Here is a 20278-nt window from a genome sequence, read left to right as displayed (position 1 = left end):
AAAATACGGGATAGGCGCCACTTTAGAAGGAAAGCTCAATTCTTGTAAAGAAAGCATGGGGGTGGGGGGGAGGATTAGCCTGCTAGCTTACTCCACACATCCTCTTGAGGACTAGTCGCTTAGCGCTCTTCAGTGGGCAAACTGCTGTAGAAGTATCCCCATAAGCTACAAAGCGCCATTAATTTGGGCCTCCAACTCTTTTTTCCTGTATTCCCCCCCACCCTCTGTGGTGGCAGGGACTTCAACCAGGCTGCCGAAGCCGCCATTGAACGAAAGAACGAGGGGGAGATGAACCTGGTCCTTTCCAAGTGCACCGATGCCATCATCGCGGCCAAGCTCGACCAGGCGAAGGCTCAGCTCGGAAAGAAATGAACACTTCTCTTCTCCAGCCCGCAGCTTCATTCTGGCCAGTGCTGAGTGGCAAAAACGGACCCCGCTGGAGCCCTCAGCTCTGGCCCAGCAGCAGCTTTGCAGACTCCAGGGGTTTTGGACAGCAACCCCCATCCTCCCCAGCCAGCAAGTTGGGGAAGGGAGGCCTCCCCAAGAAACAGGAGGGGGCTGGGGTCCTGCTGGGCTCAGGGAAGATTTGACCGTTGAGATGGGATGCCCTGAATGTGGCTGCGTTTGGGGTGAATGAGAAGAAATGCCCCATCCCCTTCGCCCTTCTCTCTCAGCAACCCCAGAACTTTTCCCATTGTCTAACTTCTTTGGCTCTTCTGCTTTGCCAGTTGCTCTCCCATTCTCCCTTAGCACAGGTCAGTATGGCTCCCCCATCTTCCAGGGAATCACTTCTTGGTGCCCTGTCCTTTTAGGACAGCAGAGCAACTGGGTCTGGGGAACTGGTGGCCTGTGTTGCCCAACTGGGAGGCACTTGGCATCTTGGATCACAGCCCAGAAATTCAGTTGATTTGGGTTTGTTTGTTTAATTCCTCTGTATGAATTTGCAATGCAGATGGAAGGAAACATAATTTAAAAAAAGACGTCCATTTTCTTGGTATTTAGGGCCTTTTTCTATCTCGCTCTCTCCCAAAACCTTTTATTTGGGATAAAGTCCAATCAGGGTAATTTCACGGATTGAAAACTGGCCATTTGCCTTACCCCTGCATCAAATAAGTGAGCCCAAAGGTTTGACATTGGAGAGATTCTTGGTTATTGTCCTCCCCACACCCCAAATTTCCAAATGGTCCTCACAATGCTTTGAGTAAAAGGCAGCTATAAAAGTTTCCTTTTAAATGAGCAGATGTTGTGTTGACTTTGTAGGTGTGGCTGGGCGGTTTTCTGGGCAATGGAGATGGGCTGCTTCCTTGATGTATTTTTGACTCCTGAGTCCACCCTCCAATCCCAGGATCTCCTAGTGGTCTCCCATCCAAGCACCACCAGGTTTGACCCTCCTCAACTTTTTGCAATTAACCCAAGCTGGCTAGGGGCTGTACCGTAATAGCTCTGGTGTATGTAAAGGGCTCAGGTCAGCCTGGGGTCACCTATCCCAGTTTATACGCAATGATTTCTGGAGAAGTTCATTTATTTGTTAAACTGAGAGGCCCTCCAACTCTAAACAACTTGGGCAGTTAATACTTTAAAAGCAACACCAGTAAAGTAGAGGATAAAAATCACATACAGTACACCTGGCAAAAACATACATGGGGTATGTATATCTAAACATCTAAACTATTTCTGAATGCAAAGAGCTGGGGAGACTGAACAAAGATTTTGCTGAAGCATTATGAGCATCCTTAGCCATCGTCCTGGCTGTGGTCCCTGCCCTTCATCTGCTGTCCTTATGCACACATAAGCGGTCTCAATTTTGAAGCTTGTTTCCACAAATGTTTTTCTTCTTGTGCCCGGCAAGGTGGCAATAATGCATAATATGAAGAACTGCTGTACCCGCAGCACGATGAAGCTGTGGAACTCACTTCCACAAGATCCAGGGAGGGCCACCAACTGAAACAGCTTGAGGAGAGCTGGGCCTTCCCTCCTGTTTTAGAGGCCCACCACGTTTGCAATGCAGGTGCTGGGAATATTAGCAGGGAAATGTGAGGGAGTGGGGCTGATCTGGGTGATCCCTGTGGAAGAATTCTGGAAGGAAAGGCCCCTTTGTCCGATCCAGCAGCGTGGGGAAAAATCTGAGAAAATCAGATAGTCGCTGTCCCCCTCCCCCAAATCCTGCAACACACAGACATCTGACGAAATCAATCAGCAATCAAGGCACTTTGCAAATAACTGCATTACTTTTTAGAATGTGCTTCTAAGGGAGGACAGAAGCTGTTCGCGGGTTGTGACAGTCCTGCAGAAGCACTGGGTTCAGAAGCAGTCTACCCTAAAAGGCCAATTTCTGGGACAAGGAGCAAAAAAAATTGCCGCTTTCGTTATGCGGCATCTCCTGGAGGCATTTTCCGGCCTCTAGACAGGGCCTTCATCTGAACTCGCCAAGCAAGGTGGAGTGATGATCTATCACGCCCTACAGACACTCTTTCAACTCTGGAAGAATTAATCTAGACCCATGTTTCTTGACCTTAGCCATTTTAAGATGGGTGGACTTCAACTCACAGAATTCTCCCAGCTATGCTAGCTAGGGGATTCTGGGAGTTGAAGTCCACCCATCTTAAAGTGGCTAAGGTTGAGAAACACTGCCCTAGGGTATCTTTTTATACCTGCCTTCTAATACAGCTTGCTTTATCATCATCTTCAGATGATGATCAGATTGAGATGCCATTTGGGGGATTCTGGGAGTTGAAGTCCACCCATCTTAAAGTGGCTAAGGTTGAGAAACATCGAAGCCGTGTTGGGGGGGGGACCTTTGGGCCACCAGGAATTCCTAAGCTAAGGGGAGCCTTCAGTTTCAGGAGCAGTATACCTGCAAGCCACCTGCTGGGACGGGGAACAGCAAACCCCAAGGGGGGGAAGCTGGTGGCTCGGTCCAGGTTTAAAAAAAAAAGATGACCCAATTAGGGGAAGGCTCCAGGGCATCTTCTGGGCGGAAGCTGCCAAGCTGCTCCCGGCTGCAGCGGGTCGGTCCAGAGTAGCCAGCTGGGCCCGCCTGTCCCTCCCTTGCCCCTCTCCGGCCACCGGGGCCGCGGCTTGGCGCGAGCCCAGCCGTGCGCAAACCGGCCGGGGCTCGCAATCGCGCGTGCCAGGCTGGCACCTCCTCCCAGCGGGGGGCGGCTCGCCAAGGAGGGTCGTCGCCGCGGCGGCCGGGAAGGAGGAAGCGGCGGGCGGGCGGCCGGGCGCCAGGTTGCCGGCCGGCGCGGCTCGCTCTCCGGGCCTGCGGGCGCCCCCCGCGTGCCGCCGAGGCGAGGCTGGACCGGGGTGGGGCCGGACCGGGCGGGCCGGCTCCTCCTCCCGGCGGGCCGGCCAGAGCGGGCGAAGATGGCGGCTCCCACCGGCGACCCCTTCTCCTTCTGCCTGGACGCGCCCGGCCAAGCCCGCCGCGCCCTGGAGCTGCGCCTGACCGGCGGCGCCAAGGTGAGCCCCGCGAGCCGCGCCTGGAGCCGTCGCGCCGGCCCGGCTGGGTGGGGCGGGAGCGGCAAGCGGGCGCCCGCGGCGGCGCAGTCTGTCCGGCGTGGCGCGCGCCGGGCTGGGGCTTGGCGCTCCGGGCCGGCTCCGGCTGGGCCGCCTTGCTGCAACCCTTCCGAAGGGCTGGGGGGCAGGGAGGGACGGGGGGACTCGCGGGAGCGGGGACCCCTCGCCCCTCCCCAGCTGCGCGTCCGCCACGTGCGCCCTGGCCCTGGCCCTGGCCCTGGCCCTGATCGCCGAAACCTGGCTAGTGGTCAGGGCTGCGGTCCGTGCAGGCGTTAGGAGCTAGCCAGGCTTTGCTACTTCCGCTGGGTTGGGCCAGGGGGCCAAAGTCTTGGTGAGGGGCGGGGAGAGAGTAATTGGTATTGATAGGATGAGATCCTTGCACGAACTATCTTTCCTGGGGGGAGTTTTTCCTCCGTGGCTCCTCTCCAAGCGTTCCGGTCATAAAGGAGTCTGGTGGCAGCTTTTCTGACCAACACGTTTGAAGGCCGAAGCTCTCCTGAGCTGCATCTCTCTTCCATCGATCGACGATCGGTCGATCGATCAATTCTTTATTTCTGTCAAAGACCAGCACACAGACAAGAACAGAAAGCATCTAACAACAGCGCTACAGTACATAGGAGAGATCAATCTTGATTACTGTCTATGTAGGGACATGGCACACCGTTGTCAATATTAAACTGAAAGGACCTAGAAACTCTGCGAAGAATAACCTAAAAACGGAGGGTACTGAAAAATCGTGGTATTGTTTAAAACTTTGTCCCTAACCATAGCAAAATGGCCATGACGTGGAAGGTGTCTGCTTCCACCTAGTTTTAGGAGCTGTATGGCAAAATTCAGCAACTCGCAAGAAAGTACAGTCTAAGAGAAGGGATTGCAGGGAAAAGAAATCCACACGCCCGGGGTATTTTGCTACATAATGGTAAATGAAACACACTCTGGAATCCCAGCGGAAGCTGCGGGGTGGGGGGGATAAAAAAACTGAAATGTAAATTCAATCACACTGTGCCTCAAGGACACAACTGGGTGCCTTAGGGTAGTGTTTCTTAACCTCAGCAATTTTAAGGCGTGTGGACTTCAACTTCCAGAATTCCCAGCCAGCATGGCTGGCTGGGGAATTCTGGGAGTTGAAGTCCACACCTCTTAAAGCATGCCAACTGGGGAATTCTGGGAGTTGAAGTCCATACCTCTTAAAGCATGCCAACTGGGGAATTCTGGGAGTTGAAGTCCACACCTCTTAAAGCATGCCAACTAGGGAATTCTGGGAGTTGAAGTCCACACCTCTTAAAGCATGCTTCCAAACTCCAGGAGGGGGGAGGATTGCCTGTTGGTATTCCTTCCCAAAGAGCGCTGTGATGATCAGCTGCAAGTATTTCTGCACTCTTTCCCCAGGCAATTAGCTAAGACCTGATTTCTGGGCTCACCCTCCCTGCAAAAGACAAGCCCTGGAGGCTTCCTGAATTGCCTTTCTTGTCTCCACTTAAAGGGGAAAGGACTTTTTGCCACCAGAAATATCCGCAAAGGGGACACAATTTTTGTGGAGAAGCCTGTGGTGTCGGCCCAGTTTCTTTGGAATGCCCTGTATAGATACAGAGGTAAGCGAACTTCCGCTGTCTTCTGGCCCAAGGAAGCACCCTGAAAATCTCTGCTGACAATGATGGTTATGAGATGATATTAGATTAGATAACAATAGTAATTATTGGAAATAATGGTGTTTTCTCTGCATGCACCATGGGAGCATTTTTCTCTGGTTGTTTTCCGGCCCCTTGTGACTGTTCTCCCCACCAGCCATGCCCCCCGGGTCTAGGGATTACAGTGGAGGTACAGGCAGTCCTTGGGTTACGAACCGGGACTGCAGTCGCTGAGCGACGTGGCCGTAAATCACGATGTCATGTAGCTTCATCGCTTAGTGGTGGCAGTCCTGGCTGCCCCGTCGCCCCCAGAGGCGTGGGTCATTAAGCGGGAAGAAGTGGGAGTCCCGGGTAAGGAGTGCAGGGGTGCCATGGGGGCGGGGGAGGGCAGGCAGAGGCTACACGTGGGTGGGGGGACGCTGTGGGCCGGAGCGACTCGCTACCTTCCCCATTGACTGCTTGTGGGAAGCCGGCACAGAAGGTCGCAAATGGCGATCATGTGACCGCAGCTCCCGGCGATGTCATAATCGTGAGCCAGATACCCGAGCGCCCGGCTCGCAATCATGTGACTGCAGGGATGCTGCGATGGCTGGAACTTTGAGGACCTGTTGTACGTCCATTTTTTCAGCACCGCCATAACTTTGAATGGTAGCTGAAGGAATGGATGGAAGATGAGGAGTGCCTGATGTAGTCCTCGCTTAACCACCACTTGTTCAGTGACCATTGAAAGTTACAACGGCGCTGAACGAGTGGTAGTTACAACTGCTCCTCGCATTTATGACCTGCCTGGCATCCCCACGGTCACGTGATCACAATTCAGGCGCCCAGCGACCAGCCTGCATTTCTGATCATTTAGCGTCCCACAATCACGTGATTGCCATTTCCCACCCTCCCTGCTGGCTTCCCACAAGCAAAGTCAATGGGGAAGCCAGCAGGAAGTTGGAAATCATGATCATGTGAAGTCCTCACTTAACAACCTGGGCCAGAAGTGCTGGAAATGATGTCGTCATGTGACGTTGCGCTCAATAACTGCGCCACTTCCAACAGAGTTGCCAGTCCCAGTCAGGGAAGTTAAGCAAAGACTGCCCGTATTCCCCAATCTGGTGTCCTCACTTTAACCTCACCTTAAGGGCTGCCAGTAAGGATGAACAGTGTTGGGCAACCACAGCTTTCTGTTGCCCTCCCAAAATATTGAGACCACAACTCCCAGAATGCTCTGCAGCTGTGCTGTGGAATTCTGGGAATTGTATCTGTGTATCCAGAAAGTGTGAAGTTGGGCAAGAGGACACTCACGATGGGTTTTGCCAGATTCCTGGAAAGAAAATCTCAATGTTCATTGCTTCAGCAGGGCAACAGAGAGGCTGGGGTGGTCTCTCCCATCAGCTGTTTTTCTATTGAAACTCTTCCCCAAAATCTGTTTTTCCTGTAATGGGAAGATGATAATCTTGATACTGTTATCGTTGTCGGTCCTCTTATTAACAGTTGCTTGGGAAAGCCCAGGATGAGATGTGGTGGCTGTCGGGACACTGTTTTCTGTTTAGTGCCTGAATGTTAGAAAGGGGTGTGTGGTTTGTCCACAAGTCTAGAGGCAATTTTAGCAGAGCTGGGGGGCCAATCTGTCCCCCCCCCCTTTCCTTTCAGCCTGTGACCACTGCTTACGAGCCCTAGAAACGGCCGAGGAAAACGCACAAAGGCTGCTCGGAAGATTTCAGTTACTTCCTCACCCAGGGAAGTGCAGCATTCGGAAGGACCTCCATCGGTGCTGTGCCAACTGCCAGGTAAACCAAGATTGGCTGGGGTGTGTCTGTGTGCGTGCCATTAAAAAACAAAAGCAGTTCACTGAGGGTCATTTGCTTGCTCAATCGACAGCAAAGTCTTACCTCTCAGTCCCATTCTAAAGAAAATCACTGTAAGGCTTCTACTCAAAGGCTCTGAATGAGTAAGAAGATACAGAACACTTTCCCTGCCTTGCGTGGCTTCCAGGGGCATGGACCTCCAGCTCCCAGAATCCCCCAGCCAGCACAGCTGTGGCTGAGAATTCTGGGAGTTGGAGGTCACACATGTGGCACCCAGGTTGAGGAAGGCTATGGGACTTGAGTTCCCTTTGCCTTTTCCCACCCACTCCAGTAACCTGCAGCCTCTCAAAAATCAGAAATAATAATAATAATAATAATGACCTATGAGATTTATAAGGCTGCCAAACTGAAGACTCGAGGTGGCTTACAGAATTAAAAACATCATGAGAACACGCAGCCAGGTACAGACATACCAATACATCAGAGGAACATACAAACAAGGAAATTCCAGTCACCCAATACTGATCCATCTTACAAGACTGTAAGGCACTTGGCGGCAGAGAGTTCTCCCTATGGTTGGTAGGGCTTTCTAAACTCTCCTGGTGGGACATGAGGGGAATCTGGACCAGGCGGAAGGCCTTCTTGGGGTTGCCCCTGCCTAGCCCCATCGCTTCCAGCATTCAAGGAATGGTTAAAGGCATTCCTCTTTAAACAGGTGTTTGGTATCAAAGCTGTGTTAGGTGACCACAGTAGTAACTGTGGAGCCCTTAGTGCTCTCCGAGCCTGGCTGTTTGCTTGCAGACGTTGCATTGCCTGACTGGGTAACATCATCAGTGCAAAGAGGGAGTGTGGCATTTGCTCCCTGTTTATATCCAGTGGTTTGCCCTATCCATGCTGGCTTTTCTCCTTGGTAGTTCCTTGATTCAAGGATCAATCAATCAAGGAACTACCAAGGAGTTTCTTGGTAGTTCCTAGGACTATTACTAGTTCCTAGCTCTACTACTATTACTGAATTACTACTAGTTCAAGGAACTACCAATCAGTCAATTCAAGGATCAATCAGTTAGGGAACTACCAAGGAGAAAACCACACACATGAATATTGTTTATACACCATCCAGAATCTTTATATATGGCGATATAAAATAAACAAATCAGGGCATGCGCTGAGAGTGTCCTGGAAATCAGCGTACAGGCTCTTTAGCAGCTGCCCCAAACTGATTCTTTCCCAGTCCGATTTCTCAGAGTTGTCTTTAGCGAGATTTATGGCAAAGAGTGGGAGGAGTTACCAGACTTCCAGCAGCTGAACTACTTGCCGTTTACAACCAATCTGCATGTTAGGGTGGAGACTTACAGATTTTTGTGGTGGCAGCCTTCCTGGGATCTGTTAAGGTGGTCGGAACGGTCACTGCTCACGAGGAAGTTTGCAGCCGGCTGTTGACACAACCGCCTCCCGAATGCTTGTCGGTCTGAGAACCGGCTCTTATTTTAGGTCCCCCAGGCTGAGAACAGGAGCCAAAAACATCTTGATAAGGTGTACCCCCTCTGCAGCCCCACACCTTGTCCGCTCACACGTTCTGCTAAGCAAATGATCCTTAACAGTTGGCCCCGATTAATGCTGAGAACCAAACACTGCTGTTTTCTTTGACACCACTTACGTACTTACTCTGATGCTCGCCTGGCGAAGAGCATGACTTTTCTTCATTGCTCCCTAGGTGACCTATTGCAGTCCCGAGTGCCATCAGGCCGCATGGGATCAGTACCACCAGGCTCTGTGCCTGGGACCCTCCGGGCAGGACCCGGATCATCCTCTCAACAAGCTGCAGGAAGCATGGAGGCAAGATATTTCGGGGGGAGGGGTGCTCAAGATTGCCGATGTACTGGAGCAGCTGCACGATTCCTTCAAAACTGCTTTTGTGGTTCATCTGGGGTCTTGCAAGGGGCTTGGTAGCACGCTCTGCTGTGCATCTTGCACATCTGGTCTGTGGATGATTGCTGTGCCTCTCCAGGGGGCTGCCTTAAGTTTTCTCTGTGTTGCCCCCGTGGAATTTCCTTTTTTTCTCTTCTGCCTAGGAGCATTCACTATCCTCCCGAGACGTCTAGCATTATGCTGATGGCCAGAATGGTGGCAACCGTCAAGCAGGTGTGTGTTGGGCTGCGTCTACCAGCGGGTAGTGTGGTTACATGCTAAGAGCACTGGGAATGGTGTGTCCTGCATGAGCTGTGGCTGTGACCTTCCGCAGTCTGCACCCAGAAGCCACCCCAGCAGCCCACAACATTTTCCTTTTAAAGCCTCCCCCAGGATACATGGCCAAAGTTTACATGATGTGGTTTCTTGATGCTTTTCGGTGGAAAAGTAAGCAAATAAAGTACCCTAAAATTTTGGATGAGTTTAATGCTGCAGTCAAGCATCTTTTCAGGCACCAGACATGGCAATCATAGAGTTGGAAGGGATCTAAGAGGTCATCAGGGCCACCCCCTCACACACTGCAGGGTTTACTACATCGTATTTTTTGTGACGGTGCAAGAACGTCTTTTCAATCGTAATAACTTTCAAAAATAGCTGGAATCTTGCAAAAAAGCTGGTGTGTGGCGTTATGAGTTCTGGGCCAAGGATACTGGAATAACTTAAGATTTTTGCCATGTTATAGATAAGTATTTTTAAATTAAATTATTACCTGGGCTTCCCCACAGGTGCCATCCAGCAGTGGCCTCATCAGTGACTTAGTGCGCTTTTATAGTTGTTGAGTTTTAAAAAGTATTCCAAGTGTCCACTCTCAGGGCCTTTGATCTGTGTTTATGACATTCTTCCCGTGCTTCTTGTAAGGTATTTTACTGATCTTGTTGCTTTACTGTTTTTAACAGTTAGATAACCTTGTAAGCTGTTCAGACAACAGTTGTTGTAGAAGATGATGACAGCTCCACGTTCTGTGGCTGCCACGAATTGGATCTGAGCCTTAGCGGGGGTGTCTGCGGGGTGTAGTCAGAAAAGTCAAGATGGCGGCCACGATGTGATCAAACCTCTGCCTGTTTTTTACGTGTGATGCGTAGGCTTGGAGTGCTGCTTGCGTGTGTATTTGCTCACGCGCACACCTGCCCTAGGACAAACGATTGCTTTTCTTGGTTTCTTCCAGGCGAAGGACAAAGAGTGGTGGATCAAACTTTTTTCTCAGTTCTGCAATAAAACTGCCAACGAAGAAGAAGAGATTATTCACAAACTCCTGGGAGATAAGTTTAAGGTCAGGACAACTATGGAATTTGAGCCTTTTTCCAAGGGGTGGCTCTTGATTTCTGAGTACCTGTTTTGGAATACTGTACTTTTGTCTCTAAATCTATTAGAAGATCGGATGGGGGATGTAAAATCAAATAAATTGTTACTATTTTCTCTCTCTTGGAGGACCAGAGTGCAGTAGCATTCATGTTTGTGCAGATGCCATCTTTTACTCTTCAAAATGCCCCGCAGTTGTGGACCAGCCGCACAATTACCCCAGATCCTTCTGTCCTTGGAATGGAACCAAGTGTCTTAGCATGCGAGACAATTCTGCCTTCTTTCCGTTTATGATCGAGCGTGTTGTCTGAATCCCACCTTGGGTTAGTTCAGTAACCAGGCTCCGTAATGTGCCAGTGCAGTCACTAAGACCAAGTTTTTTCTCCTTGATTTCTTCCAGGGCCAGCTCGAACTCCTCCGTGTGCTTTTCACGGAAGCCCTTTACGATGACCATCTCAGCAAGGTAAACCCCATAGCGCTCTGGCCTTTGTAGGCCTCCCTCAACCAGATGACTGCAGTTCCATGACCCAAAACATTCCAGGGGAAGAGGTACACTGGTGGAATTACAGGTAGTTCTCACTTAACGACCACAATTGGGACTGGCACTTTGGTTGCTAAGCGAAACAGTCGCTAAGCGAATCCAACCCAATTTTACAACCTTTTTGTGGTGGTTGTTAAGTGAATCATGGCAGGCACTAAGCGAACCATGTGGTCATTAAGCAAATCATGCGGTTTCCCATTGATTTTGCTTGCCAAAAGCTGGCTGGGAAGGTCGAAAATGGCGATCAAGTGACCACAGGATGCTGCGATGGTCACAAATGCGAACTGGTTGCCAAGTGCCCAAATTGTGACCGCAGGGGCATTGCGACAGTCATAAGTGTGTTTTTTTTCCATCTGTTGTAAGTCTGAACCATCACTAAACAAATGGTTGTTAAGTGCGGACTACCTGTAATCCTGGCACTTCCTTAAAGAGAAATGTATTGGCCAGGAGTGTGCAGCCCCTATCAGCTAAAGATTCTGGGTGCAGGACCCATTTTTTGAGATGGGGAGGGGTTTGGGATCCTTCCCCAGCTTAGTACACACCAAACGTGTTGGGGCTGCTGTTTCTGCCGTTCTCAGGAAACATTCCTCTGAAAAGCAGAGCGGTTTCCCCCTGATACCATGTTCCAAATGTAGCAGTCAGTTTAAGCAGAGGCTAGCGTGCAAACTTTCCATCTTAGGGTGGTGAGCTGGGGGAGGTGAAGGTGGCAGATTTTGCACCTACCCGACATGTGATATTCTCTTTCATCCCCCACAGTGGTTTTCTCCCGAAGGCTTTCGGTCTTTGTTTGCCCTGGTTGGCACCAATGGACAAGGAATTGGGACGAGGTAAGTCAAGTGAGCTTTGCTGATGGGGAATTCCACAAATGTCCCCAGGAATCTGCAAAGAGATGGGTGAGTCCCTTTTTAAGGACCCAAACTTGTGGCTTCGTCTCATTGTGCCAGGCTGGAATTGAGGGTGTGATGTGCCAGTCTGCAAAGCCTGAATGATTTTGGCACGTACTGCAGAAGGAGGGAAGGGTGGGATCCCAGTTGGGAAAATTAAAACTCAACAGTGCCAGGTTGCAGCTGAAAATCTGGGGGGGGGGGGGGTTGTTCTGGTTGTAGTTCAATGTCCTGTTGGTTAAAAATGTAATAGAATCTGCTTTTAGAAGAGAGAGTGCGCTAGGCTACAATGGTGGCAGACACTTAAATTGGGAGAAAGTACAGATAGTCCTTGCTTAACGATCACAAATTGAGACTGCCATTTCAGTTGCTAAGCAAAGCAGTCATTAAGCAAATCTGACCTGATTTTATGACCTTTTTTGCAGTGGTCATTAAGCGAATCACTGCAGTCGTTAAGCAAACCACGGGGTCGCTAAGCAAACCACACAGTTCCTCACTGATTTTGCCTGTCAGAAGCTGACCGGGAAGGTTGAAAATGACAATCACGTGACCATGGGATGCTGCCACAGTTGGTTGCCAAGCTCCCAGATTGTGATCACGTGACTGTGGGGATGCTGTGACGGTTGTGTGAGCACCGGTTGTAAGTTGTTTTTTTCAGCACCATCATAAGTCTGAACCATCACCAAATGGTCATTAAGTGAGGACTACCTGTACTTCCAAGGAAGAAAGGTGGGGAGAATGAATAGATAGACAGACAGACAGACAGATAAATGAAAGAAACAAATTAGGGTAACCTTGGTTTGTCCAAGAAGCTGATTACTGCATTTGGGGTTTAGAGTTCCAGCTTGTTTGTCAGGTGCCTGCAGTAGGCACAGTTTTTCCTACTTTGAGCAAAACAACAAACTGATAATTCCATTCTCTCCCTCGGCGCTACTCTAAAAGAAGACAGAACTGCAGAACTGAACTATCTCAGTCCAGATGGGTCGGTTCCCATGTCCGTCATCCCAGGGTGCAATGGAGGGAACCCCGGTCTTGTGCGAAGGCAGCTCTGGCCTGTCTGCAGCATCAGGGTTCTTGCAGAGAGGCCACAAGGGGCCCTGCAAATAGATTGGGAGGTTAAGCACCCGTTACCACCGCCACCCCACTTCTGTTGAATGGCCACAGAGTGCGCACGCCCAAGGGGCTTGTTTTGGCAGGGCCACTGCAGAAATTCATCTCTGGCTTGGAAGGAAATGGGCATCCGTGATCTTGACTCCTTTGGGCCACAGGGCTGCTGGACGGAATGGTTTTCGCCCTGAAGAAACCTTGGGCAGGTTTAGCCTCGTGCCACCCTCCCCAACTCTTTGTGCCTTTTGCTTTGGGCTTTTCCAGCTCTCTGAGCCAGTGGGTCCGTGCCTGCGATGCCCTGGAACTCCCCAACCAGGAGCGGGAGCAGTTGGATGCTTTTATAGACCAGCTGTACAAGGATATTGAGAAAGGTGGGTAGACACAGAGACCTTCCTCAGCTTGAAAGTCCCTGCCTTGCTCGGGGGTGGGAGGGCCTGATGGTCCTTTGGTGGCAGAAGGCTTCCATGGGACTCCAGGAAACCGGGTAGATGCTGCCAGCCGTGGGGGTGGGAGGATGGGGTGCCATCCCCAAGCTCATGCCAGTCTGGAGGGGTAAGTGAGGATCTCCTGGATCACGGCTTTTTCCCCCTGTAGGGCTGATCAGGTGCTTCCAAAGGCCACAAAGGTGATTTGAAGGCATCAGTTTTCCCCACCCTGGCCAGACTGTCTGCTTTTGACTCTCGTGATTTCACATGTTTTAAAACCTCATTCAACATCATACCTGTTCTTAAACCTCCACATTCTCTTACCATTTCTCTCTGTCTCTTTGGATTTAGAGACGGGGGAGTTTCTGAACTGTGAAGGGTCTGGTCTCTACGTGCTGCAAAGTTGCTGTGAGTAGTGAGAACAGAATCCCTTGCCCAGATTGCCGGTCCTTAGCAAAAGATGCCTGCCCAGAACTGGTGCCATGAGCTGGATAGTTACTTTCTCCGTTCCTTGTTGCAGGCAACCATAGCTGTATTCCCAATGCCGAGGCCTCGTTCCCAGATAACAATTTTCTCCTGCATTTGACAGCGGTGGAAGATATCAACCTGGGAGAGGTGAGGTGTCAGCAGAGCATGTGAAGAATTCTGTGTTGGCTACGCCTGCCTGCCTGCCTTCCCTCCCTCCCTCCAAGTTTTATTAATGAAATATAACAAACAAATGACCGATACATCAGTGCTAACGCAGTAAGAAACTACATATATAAAAGTGGTTAAAATAACATCAGGGCAATGGGGAAAAAAAGAACTTAGGAGAAAAATAAATAATAAACTCCATATGATAGCAATATAAAATGAATTTAGTCCTACATGACCACATGGGAACCCATTGCTCCATTTTTGCATTTTTAGAATATAAAGGCATTGCAAAAATGGATAAAGAATACCTATCCTGAATTTGTTGCTCAAGATTGGGAGTATAGATTTATTTCCATTGGTATCAAGTAATTCTCTTTGCTGAGCCCCAGCCAAGATTCTGAACTTGATTGAATCCTTTTGAGCAAAGGGGTTCTCTGGGAGAGCTGTCTGTCCGTCCCTCCATCCTCCCATCCATCAAGTACAAGATGGAAATGACTAAAACGTAATGTCTGGGTTGATGCAGCCTCTTACAGGGTCGGATAGTTTCTGATTAAAAGTGTGATGGGAATCCAGTTATTCCATTAAGCTATTACCAGATTTGTTGGGCATTGGACAGTATAGAGAGACAGGTAGCCACTGTATCCTTCAAACGGGGGATTGGGGGGTTGTGTGAACCCAGTCAACCAGGAGCTGCTCCTAGGGGACCTGTTGGTAGCCTCCTATCCTGAAGAACAGCTAACTTCCAGGCCTGCTTAGCTTCAGCCCTGTTTGGTAGCTCCCTACAGAAGCCATCTTGGGCATCCCCCACATGGATGGATGGATTTCTTGACCCCCATGTCTGAAGATGCCTGTAATGGTATGTGGGAAAGACCTTGGGAGATGGGGCAAAGAGATGTTGGCCAGGGAATGGTCAGATAAGAGAGGGCAGAGCCCACAGCTGCATAATGGGGGGGGGGGAAGAGTCTCAGCAGGGACCCTCCCTAGAGATGGGGGGAGAAGTGTACTTTCCAACTTGCAAGATTCTGTTAATGTACCTTCACAATAAAGTAGAATTAGCTCATCTGGTTGGGTTTCCTGTCTGGTCTACCTGGTGAGACTGACAGCTGTTGAGGACAGGTGTGATGGATCAACAGGTGATCCCAAACAGCTGCCACCAGTCAATGGCTCTATTCGCAAGACATGCTGAGCCAGGTCAGGGAAGGGGCGAACAGCCACTTTTGCAGGAGATGCTCACCTTGATTAGCTTTCACCTAGTTTTCTTTGTCTGGGGCCTAGGGTGCCAGGCAAACCCAGCTGGCTTGCCTTGCAAGGTTCAAGGTGTGGGGTGACTCCAGAAAACAGGCCAGTTCAGTGACTAGAATACGCCCATTGTGTGAAGGTAGCCAGGGTGGTTTGATCCAGTGCAAGTGGGAAAGACTGCGAGGTGGCTGTGGAAGAATCAGGAGAAACCCTAAAGAGAAACAATTCACAGGTGGGCCCGGCATACCTTGGTAGTTCATCTCTAAAACTGACTCAGTTTAGGGTACAAAGGGGGAGCAAGAGATTCAAATGTTCAAAGAGACGCCACCTTAACAAACTCACGAATAAAAGAAGGTAAAGATTCCTACCAAGATTTCTACATAAGCCCTAATCCTTGTACAGGTAGTCCTTGACTTACAACCACAACTGAGACCAGAATTTCCGTCGCTATGTGAGGCAGTTAAGCAAGTCACACCTGATGTCACAACCTTTTTTTGACATAGCAGTTAAGTGAATCACATGGTTGTTAAGTGAACCATGTGGTCATTAAGCGAATCCGGCTTCCCCCATTGACTTTGCTTGTCGGAAGCTGGCTGGGAAGGTCGCAAATGGCGATCGCGTGACCCTGGATGCCGCAACCTTTGTAAATACATGCCAGTTGCCAAGCGCAAAAATTTTGGTCATGTGACTGCAGGAACACTGATGGCCGTAAGCGTGAGGACCAGTCACAAGTCACTTTTCCCAGCACCGTCGTAACTGAATGGTCACTGAACAAATGGTTGTAAGTCGAGGAATGCCTGTATTAAAACTCTCTGTTCAACTCTGGGATTCTCACTTTCTGGATCACCTTTCGAATGAGCAACCAGCGGCCAACAAAAATCATTCTATTACAGTGGGGGGGGGGGGGCTGATTCCAGCTCGAGCTGGCACTGCTTGCAAGCCTAAAGCCAAATCATGGGTCGCGTGTTCTTCACTCAGACACTTTCCTGAACCCCCACGAAAGGGGTGCGGCATCCCAGAGAAATACGTTGGCAAGCTGCGTTGGCCGTTGCAAATTAGCAACGATCGTTCTGCGTCGGCGGCTTTGCCTTCAGCCCGTGCAATTGCTTTTTGTCCAAACAGGAGATCTGCATCAGCTACCTAGACTGTTGCCAGAGAGAACGGAGCCGACACAGCCGGTGCAAAATCCTTCAGTGAGTGAGGACGGGGGGGGGGGGGTTGCTTTGAATGCTGCCATGTTTGATCGTGATGTTTTTTTCCAATGTGCACTTCGGTTAGTACCATTCCTGCGGGTTGTAATAGTGCTTAGGCTCTGCCTGGTGCTTTGACAACCAGGAACTAGTTGCGTTTGTTACCACAGCCCTATACAGGAGGCTGGTTTCCTTACTCCCAGGATTTGCAGCCTGACCGGGACCACGGCTCGCCTTTCTTATTTGGGAGCTCAGCTGGTGCACCAGTTCACGGTGCCTGATGAGGTTAGGAGAACAGACCCTCCCTTTAAAGAACTTCTGCAAAACTTTGTGGGGAGGGAGCACTGGAGGTAAAAGAGCAGAGATAAGGAATTGGGAGGTTAGAAGGGAAGAATACAAAGACAGCCAAAGAGGATGAAGGGAGGGGGCAAAACGTCGGGGAAATGGAAGCTGCTAAGGCAGGAGGTGGGTTCCCAGGATGAAGGGCCAGAAGAACAATGACCACCCCCCACCCCCCAATTAACAGGGATCTAAACCAGTGTTTCTCAACCTTGGGAACTTTAAGATGTGTGGACTTCAACTCCCAGAATTCCCCAGCCAGCCATGCTGGCTGGGGAATTCTGGGAGTTGAAGTCCACACATCTTAAAGTCCCAAGGTTGAGAAACACTGATCTAAACGAAGCAGGGCTGTGACTGCATTGGTGTAAATTCCGTTTTTTTTTTTACATAGTGTTCTAGTTCCTGGTGGATCTTCAGTATCCTGAAGTTCTCCCATCTCTCTCCTCCTCTTCCCCCCCCCACCCCATTCCCTAGGGAAAACTACTTGTTCATCTGCTCCTGCCCCAAGTGCCTGGCTCAAGCTGATGATCCGGATGTGACGTCGGAGGAGGAAGAGGAGGAGGAAGCCGAAGGGGAGCCCGACGGTGCGGAGCTGGAAGACGAGATGACGGACGTTTGATCTGGGCTCCGGGGTGGTGGGGGGCACCTCTGGAGCCCGGGGCCGGGCTGTGATGGAGAGGGCTTCCTGGTTGGTGGGGGGCTTGGGCAGTGGAGGAATGGGGAAAGATCATGGCCAGGGAGGGCCCCAAAGCCGGCCTTTGCGCAGCCCCCATATCCACCCTCTTGACCCACGCGGTGCCTGGCGAGGAGCGGTCAAGGCCTCAACTGCGTGGACGTCCCCCTGCATACCCAACCTGGTGGGGAACAGACGACCTTGGCACCCGTTTCCAACAGGAGCGGGTTCAGTGACTTCTCTGCATCCTAAGTGGGCGTTGGGGTATCTAGCCTAGCCGGCGGAGGGACCCAGGGACAGTATTTGCCCTAAGGAAGTGGGAACCCGAATCCTGGCGCCCAGTGCATAGCAGCCCTCTGCATTTCCAGCTTTGTGGGAAGAGAAGAGGAGGGGTCTTGATGGTGTATCTCCTCCCTGCGCCACCTGAGGTGGGCAGCTATGCAAAACAGCCTCTGCCCTAAAAAATCAGTTGGGTTTGAAGATGCCAGCTTGCCCCTTCTCTGGCTGGGTGCTTTGGGAAAACTCGCAGGCCTGGCACGAAGAAAGCCTTTCCCACTGAGTGCCCCCCAGCGGTTAGAGGGAAAGGGAGGCTGGGTGGGTTGCTGGCTGGCTTCTCTGGCACAGCCCCCCCCCCCAAAAAAGCAGGACATACAATCCAGTTCCCAGGTCTCCTTGGCCTGTTACGTGGTCTGGTGTCGCCAAGGGCTGCCAGATGGACCACAGTCCAGCTCGGACCTGTGGCCTGCTTTAATCCCTGTGTTCATCTTGCCTGCTGACCCGACCTGGGATTGAGAGAATCATGGTTTGCTGTTGAATGCCCTTGTTGTCAGTTTATGTTCCCTCAAAGGTGTGTGTTGGGGGGGAGTTCGTAATTCTATGCAAATCTGTCAACCTCCTTGAATACAATAGGATTTGCTTCTGATGTCTTTGCTTGCTTTTTATTTCTCAGAGCTGACATAATGCTGATCATTAGATGCAAGTATTTTGGGAAAAGGAAGAAGCCTCAGTCCTTCCCCCACCCCCAAGAAAGAAATCAACATTGGCTTGTTTCACAAAAAAATAACCAAATCTGATGCCTGGGTAAATTCATGTTCTGAGTTAGCACCAAACAGTAAACTGGAAGCTAACTCAACAGCACAACGCAGTAATTTTTTTAAAAAGCCAAACAAAACAACAAAACAACTTAAAATTAACCATGGAGTTAGTGGGCCTTTATGCAGCTTGGTTAAATGTGTTGTGTGAACACAACCACTGAGTCAGTGGGGTCTGTTCAAGGGGAGCCAACCCAGATCTCACGAGAGTATTAAGACAGGTTGGATTTGCAAAGAGAGAAGGGGCAGATTGCGAAGCTGGAATTTCTGATTTTAGACAGTAAAAATTGTAGGCAAAGAGTTCTGGCAAAAATGGGGAAGGTATTGCTGAAAACACTGGAATGCCATGTCCATCGGTGGCATCCCATAGATCAGTGTTTTTCAATCTTAGCAACTTTAACATGTGTGGACTTCTACTCATGCCTCCCTCTGCGTGCTCCATCCCTATTGGGCTGTCCCCCCCATATTTTAGATAGAAGATTAAATTAGATTCGATTCGATTCGATTCGATTAGATGATTGATAAGGTTTTTAAAAACAAGCCTGCAAATCTTGCAGCTTCTCCTGGCTTAATGCTGCTCCCTTTCCAAATTTGACTGCAAAAATCTGCTTTTGAGCATGCGGTTCCTGTCCCCAACTGGGTGCCCACCATTGACCTCGGATTAAAAATACCCATCTAGCCTCATCAATAAGGGTGGCCTAATATTTTGGAGGTGAACCCAGTGGCCATCTGCCTGTTCACATGTGTCTGTAGTCCCCAATTTCTATATTTCGCTTACATAAGTAATGCTGCATCATTCATCTACCAACCCTTCCTGTAACTTTTGCAGAGAAAGTTGTTGAGGAACATCTGTATTGGTACCAGTAAATTGGGGAACCCTGAATTTGATGGACTTTAGGTAATCTTTAGCAGATGTCCTCCAGAGAGGGGCACAAGTGACCCAGAGAAATCCAGTGTTTGCAAAACAGTTTCCGTAGGATTGAGTGGGACGTATTGATAGCCTACGTGCTCCGTCCCCACCCCCTTCCCAAAGACCCCTCAGTGGTTACATCATGCTAATGCGGTGAGGAGAAAAAAATGGATGGAAAAGACAAATTGATGCGAGAGACTTTATTATAATGGGGGGTTGGCTACTGTGAAGTCTTTTTCACTTCCTTTTTCCAAATTCTTGCGTGGTGTGTTTCCTTCCGTCTTTCTGTTGACTCTCCTCTTTGAAGAAAAAATGACATTTGAAACCCTGCGGTGAAGTGCTCCACGCTGCCACGTTTCCCAGCAGGGCCTCTTTAGAGGTTGCTCAAGGGAACGAACCTCTGGCCTGAACGTTGAAGAGTAATCCTCCAAGGCCCCAGTCAGGAGCCCCCTTTAACGTGGAAGGAAAACTTGAGCAAGCGCAAAACCTCCCAATTTGGCCTTAATAGGAGTGTTCTCTTCAGTCACTCTTTGGGAAGATACAGCACACTGTTCAGGTTGTGCAGCGCAACCTTTGTTAACAGCCTCCTGCCTTTTTCCAGAGTTGTGTGAAAGCAGTGTTGCTCAACCTCAGGAACTTTAAGACGTGTGGACTTCAACTTCCAGTATTCCTCGCCAGTCATGCTGGCTAGGGAATTCTGGGAGTTGGAGTCCACACGTGCTGAGGTTGAGCAACACTGTTAAATAATTTGTGTAACCTCTTTTGCAACAACGTTCTGTCTGCACAGTCCTGTGAAGCTTACAATGGCTTGTACAGGTAGTCCTCACTTAATGACCATTTGTTTAGTGACGGTTCAGATTTAAAACCAATGCTCACACGAGTGTCGCAGCATCCCTGCGGCCACGTGATCACAATTTGGGTGCTTGGAAATCATTTTGCATTTCTGACCATAGCAGTATCCTGTGGTCAGGTGATCGCCATTTTTGACCTTCCTGGCCAGCTTCTGGCAAGCAAAAGCAATGGGGAACTGTGT

The 20278-nt window shown here is 50.1% G+C and overlaps 2 protein-coding genes across 2 annotated transcripts in view; both read left to right on the top strand.

The window, feature by feature from the left end:
- The window catches only part of VPS16 (VPS16 core subunit of CORVET and HOPS complexes), a 28846-nt gene extending 27594 nt beyond the window's left edge, over window positions 1-1252 (top strand). Inside the window, exon 24 of the mRNA XM_063309966.1 lies at window positions 237-1252. Within this exon, the coding sequence (XP_063166036.1) occupies window positions 237-372 (136 nt within the window). The 3' untranslated portion in view covers window positions 373-1252. The remainder of the gene's footprint in view (window positions 1-236) is intronic.
- Window positions 1253-3341: 2089 nt separating this feature from the next.
- Window positions 3342-17873, top strand: SMYD5 (SMYD family member 5). Its single transcript, XM_063309930.1, has 13 exons — window positions 3342-3462; window positions 5003-5111; window positions 6789-6925; window positions 8658-8779; window positions 9016-9085; window positions 10077-10181; window positions 10611-10673; window positions 11508-11578; window positions 13007-13113; window positions 13519-13575; window positions 13688-13782; window positions 16165-16235; window positions 17046-17873. The coding sequence occupies exons 1-13, from the start codon at window positions 3367-3369 to the stop codon at window positions 17188-17190; spliced, it is 1248 nt and encodes a 415-aa protein (XP_063166000.1). The 5' UTR covers window positions 3342-3366; the 3' UTR covers window positions 17191-17873.
- The last annotated feature ends 2405 nt before the right edge of the window (window positions 17874-20278 follow it).

This window comes from Candoia aspera, chromosome 8 (assembly GCF_035149785.1).
Source record: "Candoia aspera isolate rCanAsp1 chromosome 8, rCanAsp1.hap2, whole genome shotgun sequence".
Taxonomy (NCBI): domain Eukaryota; kingdom Metazoa; phylum Chordata; class Lepidosauria; order Squamata; family Boidae; genus Candoia; species Candoia aspera.
Note: the sequence above shows the minus strand (reverse complement) of the source record. Positions and strands in the feature narration are given on the sequence as shown.